We start from the raw sequence: 16,457 nt of genomic DNA on the forward strand, positions 1-16,457 counted from the left end.
ACCTGCTGCTGGCCCCTGTGCCTCCCAGACCCCGGTGCCCTTTGCCCAGGGGATCTGCCCACCAGAGTACCCCCTTGTTCTGGATCTCCCCTCCTAGGGGAACCGCCAACCCTCTAAATGCACCTTGCTTCAGTGGCTACTGCCAGTCATCATCTAGCCCCCTGCTTCCTGGGGCAGACTGCTGTCTGTAAACCACTCATCAGCAAGGGGGGTTGGACCAGCTGCATTTGCCAATCTCTGGGCTGCCTCTCTGCAGTCCTAGTACCCTTTTGTGGGCCCTCAACTCAGCCTGCAGCCTGGGGCTTTGCTAGGCTGGAGCTCCCCAGCTCCCTCTGCCCTTCCCCAGCACTGCTCCACCCTAGGTACCCTCAGCTTCCTAGGTAGCCAGGTCCTCTCTAGAAGTTAGAGAGTGTCCTTGTCTGGCCCTCAGCTCTCTTATAGGGCCAGCTGTGCCCTGATTGGGGCGTGCCCCTACCTTTGGCTGCTTCCCCCAATCAGCCTAGCCTTTTTCCATTCACAGTCCTCTCCCAGGGCTGTTTTAAGCCCTTCAGGGCAGGAGTGGAGTGACCATCCTGCTACACCACCATTTTATATAACAAAAAATAACCCAGGGAATAGTCACATCTGTCAGCAACCAAATATATTTTAATAAAAATGCTATCAGTGGAACATCAGGGACTATGATTGAAAGGGGTTGAGTAGAGCAGAATGTTTGAATATTTACAATATTGAAAGATCTTCAGATGTAATCTTTGCCATTTTAATGGAAAGATGTTCCCTTAAAAATATTACAGGGCCTAGATAGACTGGGATATGGGGAATTGCACCTCTTTGATTACCAGTCCATATTGGCTTAAGTGGCAGTAATCACATGGCTGCAAGAACACTGCAAACGGCTGTAATTGTAAGTGCTCTGTCTGCCACAGTTTTTCCAATATGAAATGGATTGGTGGTTTTTGGAGTTTTGGGTACCTGTTTGCTAAGAACTGAGCAACTGTTTTACCGCTGGAAGTCTTTGAAAGACTTAAAAATAGGCTGTGGAAACCAAACTTTTCACTCCTTGAGGTGATCCCTTAAAGGGTCAGGTTTGAGGCAGATTTTGGAAGTGGGTTGGGGGAGGAAAAGAGAGAATAAAGCTTGCACTTCTGTATCTACCATGAGAATAGAGGACTTCAGTCACTAGCCAGAACCATTCACCAGTACAAAATTCACTTAAGCAAAAACACTAGCACACATTTAAGGAAAAGCCCTATGCAGATCAAGAGCTTATCAGCCATCCAAGCCTGACTATATTACTGGCACTGAGCTGAGATTCTTAGCTGAGCCATTTTTGTCAATGTGGGGCAGAAGAATGCTGTGATCTTGGAACTGCATCTGCAGGAACTTCTTGGGTTGTGTGGTGCTGTTTTCAGACTGGCATTGGGAGGCTTAGCTTCTTTCCCTTCAAGACTGCAAGGAAGAGGAAGAAAGCATAGTGAATGAAACTTGAGGAAATTCACTGTTTCATGTCCCCAGTAAAGTCCCTGTGGCTGCTCTCTAAAGCATAACATTGTCATCTGCAAGGTTAACAGCTCACAACTAATTAGAATGATGTCACCAGGGGATTATTGGTGGCAGAGGTGTGCCAGGGAGAGAGTTACTTTTAAGCCTCACATGACTTTAGTGCAGGTAGAGCATACTTAGCACCACCTTGTTCCTTATTCACAGCTCTAGAGCTTATCTTCAAGAGCCAAAAGCCTTGTCCGGAGTTTAGTGCCATATGCTAACACCACCAGAGGATACAATCTGTATTGCCAAGTTCTTGGATGTCGCCCTCTCTAAGGGTCTTGAACTGTGCAGGCTTAGTGGGATTAATGTGTGTGCAAAACAGGAGCTTTGGGAAGAGGGAGACATTCACATTCAGTTCTTGGTTGAAAACAGCTGGTGCAACGTGGGCAGGGGGCCCTAGAAATGGAGGAATGCTCTTCGTGAAAATGAGTCCTTCTGAATTAACCTTATCTCTGTCTTTCATAGCCATCTGGGTCACGTGTGGGTTCACTCTCTTCACTTATGAAATCCTTATTTTTTCTTAATGAGTGTAAAACCATGCAATACGTGGTCAGGGATCAAACTTTGGACCACTGAGTGGAGTTACTGGGATGTAGCCTGAACTCTACCAAAAGTTTGTGTGTCTGCTAAGTATTTCACAACTTGCTTCTAAATGTGTAGCATGAGTTTGTTTGGGTTTACCATCTCATTGAGTTGGACAATGAAACGACTATTGTGGCTGGCTGTCCTCCCCTCGAGGTACAAGTGTAGTGACAGCATATATTAAAGGGAGAGCTGGTGCTGACACTTCGTTACGGTTGCCTAACACTTTCCTTTATAAAGATCCTGTTTTCAGAAGTTTCCAAAACTAGTCATTCAAGCTAGAGGTTCCCGTGCCTCAGGCTGACTTTTGGGAAAGTGTCAGTGAAAACACTTGAGACATTTCTGAAAATGAGATTTGGAGATGGTGCATTGTTTTGCCCATGTTTAACTTAAAACAAATTCTCGCAGCTGTTTCATTGAGAATCTCTACTGTCTCCGTGCTTTGGTGCAGGGACTTGAAAATTGGCAAAGGCAGTGGTTGCCTTTATATAAGTGGTGTGCTTTTTGCTGTTTCCATGAAAATCCACCCACATTTGACTGAACTTTGTTTGAAAATCTGTTTCCATATGCTCTGTAGAGATTTGCTAAGAGTTTTACAGTTAGACTCTCCTGAAGATTCAGTCTACTGGGCATTCCTCAGTAGTTGGGCAGGACCTTCCTTGCAATTAAAAGTTGTGGGGAGCTGTTTCTGCACTGAGATATGAGAGACTGTCTCTTAGGGCAAGTCTATACTTTAAACGCTGTTGCGGTGCAGCTGTGTTGCTGTAGTGCTTCAGTGAAGATGTACACCAATGCAGTTAATCCACCTCCACAAGAGGCAGTAGCTATGGTGACAGGAAAAGCCCTCCTATCGACATAGTGCTGTGTATACCATGAGCTGGGTTTGTATAACTGTGTTGCTCAAATGGGTGGATTTTTCACACTTCTGAGTGACATAGTTATAGCCACGTCAGTTTATAGTGTAGACCTGGCCTTATGCTTTTGTATTTCCTTTGCTGATACCTGAGCAGTGTGGAGAAGAAGAAACAGCCTGATTGAAAGAGAGGGTGGAGGAATCAAGGCAGGGGGCCAGAGACTGCAGTAGGGAACAGAGAGGCTGTAACGGAACAGGCAGAAGGAGGGGATGGTGAAAAAGGGGTCTGAAACCACTGAATACACTCTTCCAAAGCCTAGAATGGAACCTACAGTGGGAGAGTTTCAGCATTCCTCTGCTGTTCAACAAATAGCTGTGAAACACACTGGCAACGTGTCTCATCGCCTTCTAGTGGCTTGCCCTCATAAAATGACAAGAGGCAGAATTTGCAGTGGATTTAAAGGTCTCTCCCTTGCTGATGACATTGGGGCGGGGCGGGGGGGGGGGGGTCAGCATGGTTCCATATACATTTCCCTCCCAAAACCTAGGAAATGCCACATTGAGGTTGCAGAGTCAAGCACTCAAAAGTTAATACCTGTATTAGAGTTCTCTATACAACTTTAATTTGGCCACCTTATACATATGCATTATGTGATGGTCTTTAATTACATGATCACATAGAGGGGTTCTTTTTCCACAGGACCCCTGCCTCAGTACACAGGATGAACCTACTCTGGGAAAGAACCAGGATTATGAAGGAGGCTGTGGGCTTGCAGGACCCCTGCCTTATTTGTTGCAGTACTTGGAAGGTACTTGATGAATGAGGCAAGAAACTTGAGCAAGAGAAAGGATGGTCTTTTAGTTTAGGCAGTTAAGTGACGCCTTCATAGTTGGATTCTATCCCTGCCTCTGCCAGAGTTCCTATATGATGTCATGCAGGTCACTTAATCTGCATTTCAGGTGGCCACTGTTTGGGTTTCTCATTGTCTGTCCAGCTTGAGACCTTTGGTTCTGATTTGCAGAAGTATTCATCATTCACAACTCCACTAGCTCTGCTCTGAACATAACATGCTATAAAAATGCAGAGTCCTTTGAAAAATCAGGCCAGAAGCATCTCCATGTAGAAACCCAACATTAGTGGACATGTAACAATTTTGGCCTTAATTTTTCTGTGACTCATTTTCCCCATGTTTGAAATGGAGATACTTGCCCCCCTCATGGGGGAATTGAAGATAATGTTTGTGAAGCACTTAAATATTGCAGTGATGAATACCATAGGAAGGTCCATGAGAACATTAATTGTATATTCAGAGCAGGCTTTAGATAAAGTTCAGCAGTGGTCAGCAGTCAGTTGATCGTGATCGACTGGTTGATCCTGGAGACTGACAGTCGATCACTAAAAGTCTGGCGGTGTAGTGGGGCTAAGGACAGAAAGCACTGCCTCCACAGATCCCGTTGGCTGGGAATGGGGAACTGCGGCCAATGGGAGCTGCAGGAGTGGTGCTTGTAGGCAGGAGCAGCACGTGGAGTCATGTGCCCATGGGCCACAGGGGCTGGCTGGCCGCTTCTGGGAGCAGTGTGGGGCCAAGGCAGGCAGAGAGCCAGCTGTAGCCCCACGGCACCACTGACTGGGAGCCGCTGGAGATAAGTGCTGCCCGACGGGAGCCCGCACCCCAGCTCTGAGTTCCCCCCTGGAGCCAGCACCGCAAACCTCCACCTGCACCTCAATCCCCTGCCCCAGCCTTGAACCCCCCCCCCAGAACCAGCCCCCTGGGCCCCTCCTGCACCCCAGCCCTGAGACCCCTTCTGGAGTCTGCACTCCACACCCCCTCTTGCACCCCAACACTCTGCCCCAGCCCGGAGTCAAGTCCTGTCCTGTACCCAACCTCCCTCCCAGAGCTTCCACCCCTCACCCCTTCCTATATCCCAACCTCCTGCCTTGGGCTCAGCCTGGAGCCCCCTCCCACATTCCAAACCCCTTGGCCGCAGCCCAGAGCCTGCACCCTAACCCCCTTGCCTCAGCCCAGTGAAAGTGAGTGATGGTGGTGGAGAGCAAGTGATGGAGGTGGGGGGGAATGGAGTTGGTGGGGTAGGTCCTCGGGGAAGGGGCGGGGTGGATCCTGGGTTGCATTTAAATTCAAAGTTATTTTGTGCATAAAAAGGTTGGAGACCACTGATGTACTGTAAATAGGACCTGGAGTCACATACCGTATGAGGAAGAGGAAACAAAATAGTGAATAGCTTCTCTTTCAATGAGCACTATCCCTCCTTTTGCACTGACTGAGGGAGAGGTCCTATGTTGGGGGGATGGAGCATGTCATCATGTAATTAAAGACTGTCACAATGAATTTGCACAAGGGGGTTGAATTAGGTTGCACAAGCAAACTTCATTCTGGCATTTCTGATTTTTTTTGAGTGCTTGACTTTGCAACGGTAATGTTTTAAATATTGTTTTGTATGTAACTGTAGCCCTTGAAAGATTGAAAGTTTGAAGAGGGGTGAAAACAAATGCAGTATGCTACAATACCCATTTTTAAGGGTAGTTATGAAGATGGTCAAATGCCTAGCTTCTATCCCCACTCTAGCCTGCTTATGGAGGTGAGGCGAGTATATCCCTTCTCTTCCTGCTTTCACCGTCAGTCCAGCTCCCTACCTACCTTTAGTGACGTAGAGATAGAAGAAATCACAGTAGAAGATGGTCTGTACCACCCCAGAAACCACGGCAATCTGGTCATAGAAATTTTCTGTGTAGTAGCGCCAGATCCAGTTGGCAAGGTAGAGCGCACGATAAAGACCCAGGAAGAAGAGGTAGTGGGTCGTGATGGTCTCTGCCTCCCCTGTCTTACTGATCATGAAGAGCTGAGGAAGGATGGCTACTGATTCCAGGTAGATGGAGAAGGTCCAGAGGATCTGTGGGAAGAGGGAAACAATTCAGAAGAGAATCTTACTAGCCAATTAATTTCAGTAGCCTTTAAAGGCTTCACTCTTGAATCAGAGCCTGTTTTGCTGATGCACGGTACAAACTGTCCCTGCCCCAAAGAGCTTTCAACCTATTTTCAGACCAGAAGTAACAAATAAGTATAGCAAATAATAGGGGGAATGGGAGGATGAGGATAACAGTGCTACTCTGTTTGCATAGGCCGACAATGCCCAATTTGATGGTTCTGAATCATTTAGATCTTTGGGTGGGAGAGGGAGAATGTTTAAGTACATAACTCAGCTGTTCCTACTGGCCCTTTACCTAATCAGATGTGCCCTGTTGATTACAGGTCCCAGTCTCATTTCATTTCTTTGTGAAGGGGGGGAGGCTCAATCCTGAAAACCAGTATACCAGGGGTTGGCAACCTTTCAGAAGTGCTGTGCCGAGTCTTCATTTATTCACTCTAGTTTAAGGTTTCGCGTGCCAGTAATACATTGTAAGGTTTTTAGAAGGTCTCTCTCTATAAATCCATAAATTATTGTATGTAAAGTAAACAAGTTTTTTAAAATATTTAAGAAGCTTCATTTAAAATTAAATTAAAATGCAGATCTTATCAGTTTAGTGCAGTGGTTCTTAATCTGAGGTGCACGCACCTCCTGGGGCAGGGCCGATGCAAGGATATTTTGTGCCTTAGGTGAAACTTCTATCTTGCACCCCCCCCACTTCCACATCGGTTCATTGAGGGGCAAATCCCAATGAGCCTTTACAGACCCCAGAGGCCAGCCGTGCCCAGGGGCTGCTCCCCAGACCAGGTTCCCCCCTCCCCGCCCCATGAACTCCCCTGGAGAGTGCACAGCACCCCCCACCCATGAGCCCTCCCCTCCCCACCCCACCCCAGTGGCCCCCGTCCCGAGTCCACTCATTGCTTTGCTGGGCTTGGGCTGCTGCAGCAGCTCGGCAAGGAGGAGCCGCCTTCCGGAGGCACCAGAGAGCTAGAGCATCCTGCTTGCAGCAGCAGTGAGCCCCAGCCATGGAGGAGCCAGCACGGTGCAGGGGGGCAGCAGCTCTGCAAAGGCAGCGGAGCCACTAGCGGGGAGCAGCTGTGCCCCCTCACCCCTCCTGCCCAGGCTGTGGCCTGGTGCCCCCCTGGAGGCTTCAGCCCGGCGCCCACCCCCGGGAGCTCCTGAAGACTGCAGTGAATATATGCAGGCACCAGACTCCATACGCCCCCCGGCTCTCCCCTCACCTAGGGTTACCTTATTTCAACAATCAAAAAAGAGGGGAGAGCCCTGCCCTAGTCCCATCCCCATCCACTCCCGCCCACTTCCCACCCCGATTGCCCCGGTCAGAATCCCCAACCCCTCCCCCGCTCCTTGTCCCCTGACTGCCCCCTCTTGGGAACCCGTCCCCTGACTACCCCCCAGAACCCCAACCCCTACATAAGCCTCCCTGTTCCTTGTCCTGACTGCCCCCTCCTGAGACCCCCCCAACCTGACTGCCCCAACCCTTATCCACACCCCTGCCCCTAGACAGACCCCCCAGGACTCCTGTGCCCCATCCAACCACTCCCCACCCCCTGACAGGACCCACAGAACTCCCAACCCATCCAACCCTCCCCCTGCTCCCTGACTGCCCCCGGGACTCCCCTTACCATGCCCATGCTGGTCAGATGCTGGCTCCACTCGGAGGCAAAACGTCACATGGACTGCTGAAGCAGTGGAATGGGGGGAGCTGTAGGAGGGGCAGTGGCGGCGGCGGCTCACACTTCCGGGAGCCACAGAACCTGAGCATGGTGAGGGGGAAGCCGGGGGGCGCGCCTGCCCGGGCTGTGGCCTAGTGCCCCCATGGAGGGGGGGCTCCTGCAGCAGATGCATGCGGATGGCAGTCCCTGTGCATTCCCTGGCTCCCGCCTCGCTGCACTCGGGCTCTGCAGCTCCCAGGAGTGTGAGCCGCTGTTGCCCCTTCCGCAGCAGGCTCAGGGCCCCGCACCCCGGCAGCTGACATTCCCAGGAGCCTCAGAACCCAAGCATGGTGAGGGGCGCGCCTGCTGCTGGTCTGGGGTCCCGTTTACTCAGCCGGCCGTGCGCTGAGTGGGGCCGGTGGCCAGGACCCCAGCTGTCAGCCGCGTGCCAGGCAAAATTGGCTCGCGTGCCAAAGGTGGCACGTGTGCTGTCAGGGCCGGTGCAACCATTTAGGTGACCTAGGCGGTCGCCTAGGGCACTGGGATTTGGGGGGCGCCATTTTCTTTGGCAGTGACCGCGGCGGCCGGATCTTCAGCCGCCCCGGTCGCCACCGGCATTTAGGCAGAGGGAGTTGGGGCTGGGGAGTGCAGGGAGGGCCGCCTGCAGCAAGTAAGGGGGGGGTGACACGCAGGGGAACTCCCTGCCCCAGCTCACCCTTGCCCCGCCTCCTCCCCGAGTACGCCGTGGCTGCTTCACTTCTCCTGCCTCCCAGGCTTGCGGCGCCAATCAGCTTAGGTGCCGCAAGCCTGGGAGGCGGGAGAAGTGAAGCAGCGACGGTGTGCTCGTGCTCATGCGCGGAGCAGGGGTGAGCTGGGGTCGGGGGGGGTGCCTCAGGGCAGAGGGGGGGAGCTGCTGCAGGGGGGGCACCTCAGGGCAGGGGCACGGTGGGGGGGGACAAGGTGGAAGTTTTGCCTAGGGTGTGAAACATCCTTGCATCGGCCCTGTGTGCTGTAGGTTGCTGACTCCTGCACTATACTCATTGGTTTTGGTTGGTTTCTTTGTAGGGCTGAAGGTTGAATTGAGTTATGGAGAATGACCCTTTAGGTGTAGCTCTTCCAAGTCAGGACTGAGGCATGAGTGAGCTGAGGCTGCAGAAACCTGAACAGCTTCTTGTCTTGTCTGTCTCCAAAGACTGCCAGTCTGGCCCCTTTCCTCACAAAATTTATTTCCATGCTCCGCTGACCATCTAAATCCCAATTAGTTTCAACTAAGTGGTTATCACCTTCTTTTCCCCCCCTCCCATCCCTTCAGGTTTTGTACTTCCTTACCTCTAAGGCGGTAAAGCTGTGGTTCTCCAGAAATGACAAGCCTGTGACGGGGACCAAGAGGAATTCCAGACGGAAGGAGTCATGCTCTCTGTCAAATGTTTTCTGGAACTTCACGTAGATCATATACACTGTGATGTAGGCACACACCAAGAAAATGACCTGCAGAGGGGGGAAGTAGCAAAAAAAGTTCTTTTGAAAGACATTTGTCTTACATCCTATTGTCTTCTCCACTTCAAAGGGACTGGCTTGCTTGCTTGCCTAATTCAAGTCCTGCTTTTAAGCTACTGCTGGTGGTGGGGAAGTTAGTGCCCTGGACTGCCCCCTGGAAAACCCAGGATTGATTCCTATCTCTGCTGCTCTCCCTGCTGGGAATGCTGCAATGGCTGGGCCATATGACCCTAGAACAGAGGTGGGAAAACTATGGCCCACGGGCCACATCCAGCCCACAGGACCGTCCTGTCTGGCCCTTGAGCTCCTGGCTGGGGAGGCTAGCCCCCAGTCCCTCCCTTGCTGTCCCTCCTCCCCGGCAGCCTCAGCTCACTGTGCCACCAGCGCTCTGGGTGGCAGGGCTGTGAGCTCCAGCCAGGCAGCGTGGTGGTGTTGCTGGCTCTGGCTGGGTGGAGCAGCTGACAGTCTTGCTGCTCTGAGCAGCATGATAAGGGGGTGGGGAGCAGGGGGGTTGGATAAAGGGCAGGAAGTCCCTCGGGGCAGTCAGGGGACAGGGAGCAGGGGGGTTGGATAGGTGTGTGAGTCCTGGGGAGGCCTGTCAGGAGGCAGGGTTGTGGATAGAGTTTGGGGCAGTAAGGGGACCAGTAGCAGGGGGATTGGATGGAGGTGGAGTCCGGGGGGGTGGTTAGGAGTGGGGAGTCCAGGGAGGGGGCGATCTGGGGACAAGGAGCAGTGGGGGTTGAATGGGTCAGGGGTTCTCAAGGGGATAGTGAGGGGGCAGAGAGGGGGCTGGGGCCAGGCTGTCTGCTCTCTATACAGATTCAGAACCCCGATGTGGCCCCCAGGCCAAAAAGTTTGCCCACCGCTGCCCTAGGAGTTCCTGCTCCTGTAGTGCCATGTAGCAGCCCCAGGTCTTTTCTCTTGCTACTTTTGTCTTGACAGGAGGAGTTGGCCCTGTGCCTACTGTGCAGGACACCCAGGTTTGATCCCACTCTCCTGCTTCTGGATTTGGCAGGCACTAGTGGGGCAGTGGAATTAACTCGTTGGAGCTGCTGTGGTGAGTGGGCTGTTGTTGTCTGTCTCTGGTCAATAGAGAAATAGTAGATCTAAAGGACAGTCTTCTCCCTCCCCTGCCAAAGGGCAGTTTACTGTAATTTTGGGGGTCTTGTAGAAAGCTCCCCCCAAAATTTAAAATCCCAATTTGCTGAATGTCTATCATCACCTTCCCCAAGTAACTACAATGAGACGCCTTTGGGGTTATTTGCAGTGGGGCTCCTGCAGCGTCTCCCTGCCGTTACCTTCATCACGGTGTTATAGAGTGAGATGAAGGTGGTGAACAGGTCAAGATAGCGGGTCGTGAAGACAAGAGCGAAAAGGATCTGGCTCTTCCCAGAGATACCTACACGTCAGGGGAAGGAATGGGAGATAAGACAAGTAAGAGAGGAAAGGTTTGGAGCCACACACAGCTATAGAAAACTCCACATGCACATGCCCCCTCATCTTGTATCAAGGTATCTTCTCCTCTAAGTAACAGTTCAGGACAAAAAATTCATCAGCCTTGTTACCTGGTTCTGTTGTTGTTTGTAGAGCAATAGCTGTTATACAAAGTGGGTGGTCAGCCACTCCTTCAAGTGGGAAAGCAGCTACACGTGCAGCCAAATTAGTTCACTGCACTAAAATGCAAAATTGATTTTGAAAGTAAATAGCTATTGCCATTAATATCCTACCAGACCCATGTCTTCCCTCTCTGCCTAACTAGCATGCTGGAGCTCATGTTTGGCTGAGCTGTGCATGGCCCAGTAACAGGCCACTTTGCCCTGACCTATATCTATAGGGGAGTGCTCAGAGCATCATTAACCACCCTGAGCTAGATCAAAGCAGTGGAGGGGGTGAGTTATGCTGAATACATAGGGAGGCAAGATGGTAGGAGGATTTTGTTGCAATAGAGCCCATGTGTTTAAAATCGTTTATCTTGGGCTGCGTTAAGTGAACTTGGCACAGGCAAAACAAGCCAGATTGACAGAACAGGTCTTGTATGGGCAGTGGCAGTGCAGGATTCCCCTGACACCACCCCAGCATGCCCCAGGCTTGCCTTGCAGGGCTCAGCTCTGGGGGGAGAGGGTGGTCATTTTTCATGCCCCATTCAATCCTGGTTCTCCTGAGCATGCCTTTCTCCTCTCCCTCCCATCTTGTTCGCACTGATGATATTTTCTGCAATGTCTACCTCGGGAGCAAGCTGGCTGAGAGATCAGGTCCCAGCCCATAAATGGTAATAGCTTTCAGTCACCAGTGAACTTGGGGGCCAAAGCTGAGGCACACCAATAAAGAGGCTGGAGTATGGAGGGAAACTGGCGTTGTTTCCACCTATGATGTCCCTGCTGTGAAAGGATAATGGAAAAAAAGACTCCAGGCGGCAGGGCTCTCAGTTCAGCTTCTTTCATCAGCCCGACAGTCACTCAGAAATTGTGTCAAGTATCAGGGGGTAGCCATGTTAGTCTGTATCCACAAAAACAACGAGTCCAGTGGCACCTTAAAGACTAACATTTATTTAGGCATAAGCTTTCGTGGGTAAAAAAAACTCATTTCTTCAGATACATGGAGTGAAAGTTACAGCTGCAGGCATTATATAATGACACATGAAGAGAAGGGAGTTACCTCACAAGTGGAGAACCAGTGTTGACAGAAATTGTGACCGCTAAACTGTTCCCTCTGCTAGGAACCAATGGCTTCTCCTTGCCGAGAGCAGCTCAGCAGGAGGTCTCCCTTTTCACTCCCATGGCCTAGCACTTTGAGAAGGGGAAAGGACCCTACAGTTGAGTTTGGTTCCCAGCTCGGTCACTGACTCACTTGATGACCTTGGCCAAATGACTTCACCCCTTTCTGCCTGGGTTTCCTCATTTGTAAAATGAAGATACCCCTCCCGCCCCCGCAGGGGGTTGAGGATAAAGGAAGGTTTGTAAAGTGCTTTGCGATGCTGAGAAGGTGCAGAGTATTATTACAGCTCCTCTGCATCATCTGGCCAGCAGATGCGGCCTAGGGGGAGGCACAGCCATTTATCTCCTGTAATGTTACACACCTGGAATTCAGTTGCCCTTTAGCAGGGATGCCTCATAGCCTCTTTCTTTCTTTTGCCTGGAAAGATTTTTACAGCTGCACATATGCTAATCGCTCCCTGCCATTCTCCACCCCTAATAAAAACTCTCATGTTATCGGCACCCCAAGATAAGCACCTGTACTAAGAGCTGACGCTTTTTGCCACGTCACAACACCCTCCTCCCAATCACATCCCTGTCCCGCCCTCCAACGGAAATAATGTTGAGCCAGGATGGCTTTGTTGGCCCCTCTGTGCGGTGGAAGGATTCTAACAGGGCGGCCCCCCAAAAAAGTGGGGGACACAAGTGGGGAAGGAGGAAGATGTGGGAAGAGGTAGTGAGATGGCAGGTGGGAGGGATGGAGATTTAATTCTCCCTAGGAACTCAGGTAGGGAGGGCACGGAGGGGCACAGAGTGCCACTAACTCGCAAGCCATTTATTCTCCCCACTCACTGCCCCTTCCTCGTCTCCACACTGTCTTCTTTCTCACAGCCAACGCCACATGGAGCCCTCCTTCCCAAGCACGCGCGCATACACGCACGCACGCACACACACACACACACAAAATTGTGGGGGAGAGAACTCACCAGCACAGGACTTGGATCTCCAGATCTTGACCAGTAATATGATCATAGCCAGCAAATGGGAGACATCTCCCAGGATCCGGAATATATTCATTGCTCCGAGAACTTCCCCGAGGCAAATTATTCAGTGCAGTTTTGAAAAGGAGGGAAGGCTTGGGGAGGTCTCTTGGTTTCTCCCAAGAGATTCTCTCTGTTACCTGCAGTGAATCTTTTCCCTTACCTGTCCCGGATCAGTTAAACTGTTTCTCCCAATTAAACTTTCTTTCTCTGTGGGTATGGAGTCCCCTGTTCCTGTCTCCTGGCAGACGAGTTAACTCTCTCTTTCCTAGTATAAAAACTTTCTCCAGTGATATTCTTACCTCCAGAATGAACTGGTTCCCTCACTCCTCCTGGTATATTTAATCTCTGTTCTATCAGGCACAATTTCTACCTACTCTATGATCTGCCTACGGCCCTTTTCCGCCCGTGTGCCAGTGCAAAGTCGGGGATTGTCCCCCAGAATGTCCCTCCCAGTCTGAGCCTGCTTAGCTGTCCCAGTGCAGGCTGGGTGACGTGGCTGCTGTCTGCATAAGAAAGGCGGAGGAGGAGGCGGGAGAAACTCAGCAGAGTTATTTTCTTTCTTTCCTTCTTTTTCCCCGTTTGGTCTTCTCAAGTTACAACCCGAAACGTCCTTAAAGGGGAAAAGGCAGATGGAAATGATCAGCCCTTGTCAGAGGCATGGAGCCTTTAGTGATGGAAGAGATCCATTAGGTCACATCATGTTTCTACCCTGATCTGAGCAGGGCAGGTTGTTTCCTGCAATATAATCCCTGGGGCTTTGTTCAGTCCCATTTTAAAGGCCTGCAGAGGTGGGTCTTGCCTGATTCCCCCCCTCTAACAGAAGTTGCAGGTGGGAAATATTTCTTGATATTCATGCATAATCCCCCTTTGCTCAATTTTGTCTCTTTAGTCACTTGTGGGCAGAGTGTTTAGAAGGTGACAAGTGCAGTGTTACGTCCCCAGTTGTTGTGGTTATTGTTTATTGCACCTCACTGAAACCTCCTGATCTGGTGCTGCTGCCCCTCATAGAATCACAGGGTTAGACGGGATCGCAAGGGTCATCTAGTCTAACCCCCTGCCAAGATGCAGGATTTGTTGTGTCTAAACTATTCAAGACTGACAGCGACCCAGCCTCCTTTTGAAAACCTCCAGTGAAGGAATCTCCACAACCTCCCTAGGCGTCTGTTCCATTGTCCTACTGTTCTTCCAGGTAGGAAGTGTTTCCTGAGTGTGATGGGGGGATACCCCACACTGGGCAGGAAAGGGTTAACCCCATGCTATGGGTGGTGGAAGTCCCACCCCATAGACTGTGCTGGACACGTGCCAACTGCTGCCTCAGAATAAAAGGGAGCAGCCCAGCTCATTCTAGGCTGACTGCCAGGGAGGAAAGTCCTTTGGAAAAGGCTCCAGCTGAAGAGATGCCACAGCCCTTGCCTGCGGGAGCTGGAGATCCTGAGATTAGGACTGGAGAAGATCTGAGGCCAACAGAGCTCCAAGGAATTACTTGCGCTGGGGAGCATGGAGACCTCAATGCCCCATGGACGACAGCTTCAGTAAGAATGGTAGGAAGCCACCCAGGGAGGGTGAGTGAGTGGTGTCTCCCACCCGCATGAGGTCAAAGTGTTTCAGTAGGATTCCCCCCTGACCCAGTGGTGGACCCCTCAGCCACTGTTAGGGCCCTGGATTGGGGCCTGGTGGAGTCGGGAGGGCCCATGCTGCCTAGTGCCTGAGGGCTGCTGTAATTGGCTCTGACGGCTAGGTCCTGCCACTTTCAGCATAAGGGGAGTCTGGTAGACTGTAATCTCAGTGGTATTACATCCCCGCCCCACCCAGGAGGATGGGGTATGCATACCACACAACATTGAGATTTAATCTAAATCTGCTATCCTGTAGTGTGAAACCATGGCCTCTTGTCCTGCCCTCTGTGGCAAGAGAGAACAACTTTTCTCCATCTTTTTTATGGCAGCCTTTCAAATATTTGAAGACCACTATATATCCCCCCCCACCCCCAATCTCCTCTTTTCCAATCTGAACATACCCAGTTCATTCAGCCTTTGCTCATAGAACTTGCATTTCATCCCTTTGATCATCTCTAGGTCTTTTCCATTTTATCTACATCCTTTCTATACATTGGTGACTACAATTGGACACAGTACTCCAGCTGAGGCCTAACCAGCACTGAGTAGAGCAGAACTATCACCTCCCGTAACTTGCATGCTATGCCTCTGTTGATGCAACCTAAAATTGCATCTCCTTTTTTTTTTGCAACAGCATCACATTGCTGACACAACTCCCAGATCCTTCTCAGCAGTGCTGCTGCCAACTCAGATTTCCCCCAGTCTGTATTTGTACATTTGGTCTTTCTTCCCTTGGTCCCTTGTTGAATTTAATTTTGTTGTCTAGAGCCCAGTTTTCCAATTTATCAAGATCCCTCTGACTTTTAGCAATATCCTCCAAAGTGTTGGCAATCCCCCAGCATTGTGTCAGCTGCAAATTTGATCAGTATGCTCTCTATTCCTACATCCAGGTCATTAATAAAGATGTTAAACACCCGGCCCAGAACAGATCCCTGTGGAACCCCACATAAGACCTCCCTCCAATCTGACATCATGTATCTGCCAGGGCGCTCCCCCTTTTTAAATTCAGTGCATCACCCCCAAGAGGGTGGGGCCATGTGGAGTTGGGAATAAGTCAGTAAAGAAAGGGATTGTGAGGAACTCTTGCCCTTTGAATAGCTAGGAAATAATCTAAGGATGCCAGTGAGGAGCATCACAGAAGAGGTCATAGGCTCCCCTCTGCCATTTAACAGCTCTCTCCATACTCATACACACAGAGAGAGCTCCATTTTCTTTTATAGCTGCACGAGCATTTGCGCGCACACACACACACACAGCTCTCTCCTATATAAAAGCCCCTCCTCCAGACACGCCCAGAGCGTCCCTCTCCTAGACGCTAGCCCCTCCCATACTCAGCTGTACACAGCACTTCCCTCTCCCATACAATATAATAGCCTCTTCCCAGATACACATCTTCCTTCAGTGTGGCAGGCATGGCACCAAACTGGCCTATCCAAAGGGTTGTTTAGCTTTCTCTGAGCTAAGCCAATGATGCCCCAGCACCACTGTAGTGTTGTCAGACAAGACCCCTATGACAGATATGTCAATTTCCTACATATCCTCGGGAAAGCTTATTGATTTAAGTTTGTCTCTTTGGGATCCATTGCTTTAAATGAATGGTTCATGTACAATGGTGTTCTACTCCACGAGGAAGAGCTGCCATGGCTCCTCTGGGAACTAAAACCAGTAGGTGGTAATTAAGGCAAATCAGGCAGGTAGTAACCCCGCCAGAGAGGTACAACCTCCTGGGGACCCTCACAGGCACTAGTTCAAACTGTATTCTCTAGAGACCAACAAACAAAAGATTTTTGGATAAATAGCTCAAGTTTAACTGACTCAGGACTTTCTTTCTGATCCAGCAAACAGATAGGACTTTCTGTCCGAAAGCGCATGGCCCAATCCTGGATTAGAAGGTCTGACACTGACCAGAGCACAAGACTGGAGTTGGGATGACCTCTGCTAACCCTTTTAGCATGTGTGTAGGTTCTTTTATTATTGTTAATACATTTTTCTCTGTAATGCTTCCACCTTAAGAATAAATGTGC

The 16,457-nt window shown here is 50.6% G+C and overlaps 1 protein-coding gene across 1 annotated transcript; it reads right to left on the minus strand.

Moving 5' to 3' along the window:
- Positions 1-625: 625 nt before the first annotated feature.
- Positions 626-13,308, minus strand: KDELR3 (KDEL endoplasmic reticulum protein retention receptor 3). Its single transcript, XM_050917677.1, has 5 exons — positions 12,761-13,308; positions 10,380-10,480; positions 8,914-9,072; positions 5,641-5,893; positions 626-1,449 (listed from the first exon to the last, which is right to left on the minus strand). The coding sequence occupies exons 1-5, from the start codon at positions 12,849-12,851 to the stop codon at positions 1,409-1,411; spliced, it is 645 nt and encodes a 214-aa protein (XP_050773634.1). The 5' UTR covers positions 12,852-13,308; the 3' UTR covers positions 626-1,408.
- Between the last annotated feature and the right edge of the window lie 3,149 nt (positions 13,309-16,457).

This window comes from Gopherus flavomarginatus, chromosome 1 (assembly GCF_025201925.1).
Source record: "Gopherus flavomarginatus isolate rGopFla2 chromosome 1, rGopFla2.mat.asm, whole genome shotgun sequence".
In the NCBI taxonomy this organism is placed as follows: Eukaryota; Metazoa; Chordata; order Testudines; family Testudinidae; genus Gopherus; species Gopherus flavomarginatus.

Bases quoted from the DNA above. Each gene is read 5' to 3' on its own strand.
- KDELR3 (XM_050917677.1), bottom strand. From the start codon at position 12,851: ATGAATATATTCCGGATCCTGGGAGATGTCTCCCATTTGCTGGCTATG. The intron at 5,894-8,913 runs GTAAGGAAGTAC...CTCTTCCCACAG, and splicing joins ACAGCTTTACCGCCTTAGAG to ATCCTCTGGACCTTCTCCAT. The intron at 1,450-5,640 runs GTAGGTAGGGAG...TCTTCCTTGCAG, and splicing joins CTATCTCTACGTCACTAAAG to TCTTGAAGGGAAAGAAGCTA.